Genomic DNA, 1,035 nt, shown 5'->3' with positions numbered 1-1,035 from the left:
TAGATTTCTCTACCCTGTACAAGTTTTGGGTATCTTTATGGCAAGAATACTGGAAATATAACAGAATTAATCAAAACAAAGTTTTGTGAGGAAAGCTGAATGTAAAACATATGCAGTACAAAACAGAAAAAAATTAAAAGAAACTGATCCTTCAAAATTCAATAGTCAATATATTATCTACATGTTATTGAGCTATAAATTAAGGTAGGTTGCATAAAGTTTTTGTTTGTTTGTTTTTCAGAGAAACTGCTCCCTTACAGATATTTGACAAAATTTATATGACAATAATTTTCACATTACCTAAAACAATAGTTCAATTTTGATTATTTCTTCTTTGGCCCTACCTTTCAACACATTTAGCTATCTGTCCATCAGAAAACCCAAGTTGTTTGGCTTTTAGAAGGAGTTCTGGAGACAGTGATTCATACTAGAAAACCAATTATAGCAATTAGTTACATATTTTAAACATATTTTCTGTATTTCATTAACATCTTATGGTTTTTAAGTTCAAAAATTCATGGTAGTATACATATAAATAGAACAGGACATGAAATTTGGGTCTCAGCATTTTAAAAGAACAAAAAAAGTTTCTATAATACAAAATCTCTAAATGAAATCATGCAGCTATACAGTAGTACAAAATACATAACACATATGTGCACTCTAAAAGTCTGTAAACAATTTCAATATCAGAATAAATGGTTATAAAGAGCTACATTTAACAAAACTGGATGATATATTAGGCTAAACAGTGTATTGATTAATCTTTTTACATATTTTTAATTTTATAGTTTTTATTGTCTGGCTTGTATGATTTACAACATATGCTTCAAACAAACAAATCAGAGTGAGAAGACATTACCAGATTCCCAAACACTCACCTGTTACATGTGTGAAGTTCTGCACTCATTGCCTAGTGAGCTAAGCCTTGTTAACTGTCTTTCCTAATTACAAGATAACAACTGTCATATGCTATGAGTGCCAACTTTGCTCACTGATAATTTACAAAATATAGATGTCTTGTTAATATATAAT

General features: G+C 29.0%; 1 protein-coding gene across 1 annotated transcript in view; it reads right to left on the bottom strand.

Annotated features, from left to right (window-relative positions):
* LOC106463332 (CAD protein-like) overlaps nucleotides 1-427 on the bottom strand; it is a gene marked incomplete at its 5' end in the record, with an annotated part of 157,695 nt that extends 157,268 nt beyond the window's left edge. Inside the window, one exon of the mRNA XM_013923351.2 lies at nucleotides 345-427. Coding sequence (XP_013778805.1) covers nucleotides 345-427 — 83 coding nt within the window. The remainder of the gene's footprint in view (nucleotides 1-344) is intronic.
* Between the last annotated feature and the right edge of the window lie 608 nt (nucleotides 428-1,035).

The sequence above is a fragment of the Limulus polyphemus genome, unplaced genomic scaffold (genome assembly GCF_000517525.1).
Source record: "Limulus polyphemus unplaced genomic scaffold, Limulus_polyphemus-2.1.2 Scaffold1380, whole genome shotgun sequence".
In the NCBI taxonomy this organism is placed as follows: domain Eukaryota; kingdom Metazoa; phylum Arthropoda; class Merostomata; order Xiphosura; family Limulidae; genus Limulus; species Limulus polyphemus.
Note: the sequence above shows the minus strand (reverse complement) of the source record. Positions and strands in the feature narration are given on the sequence as shown.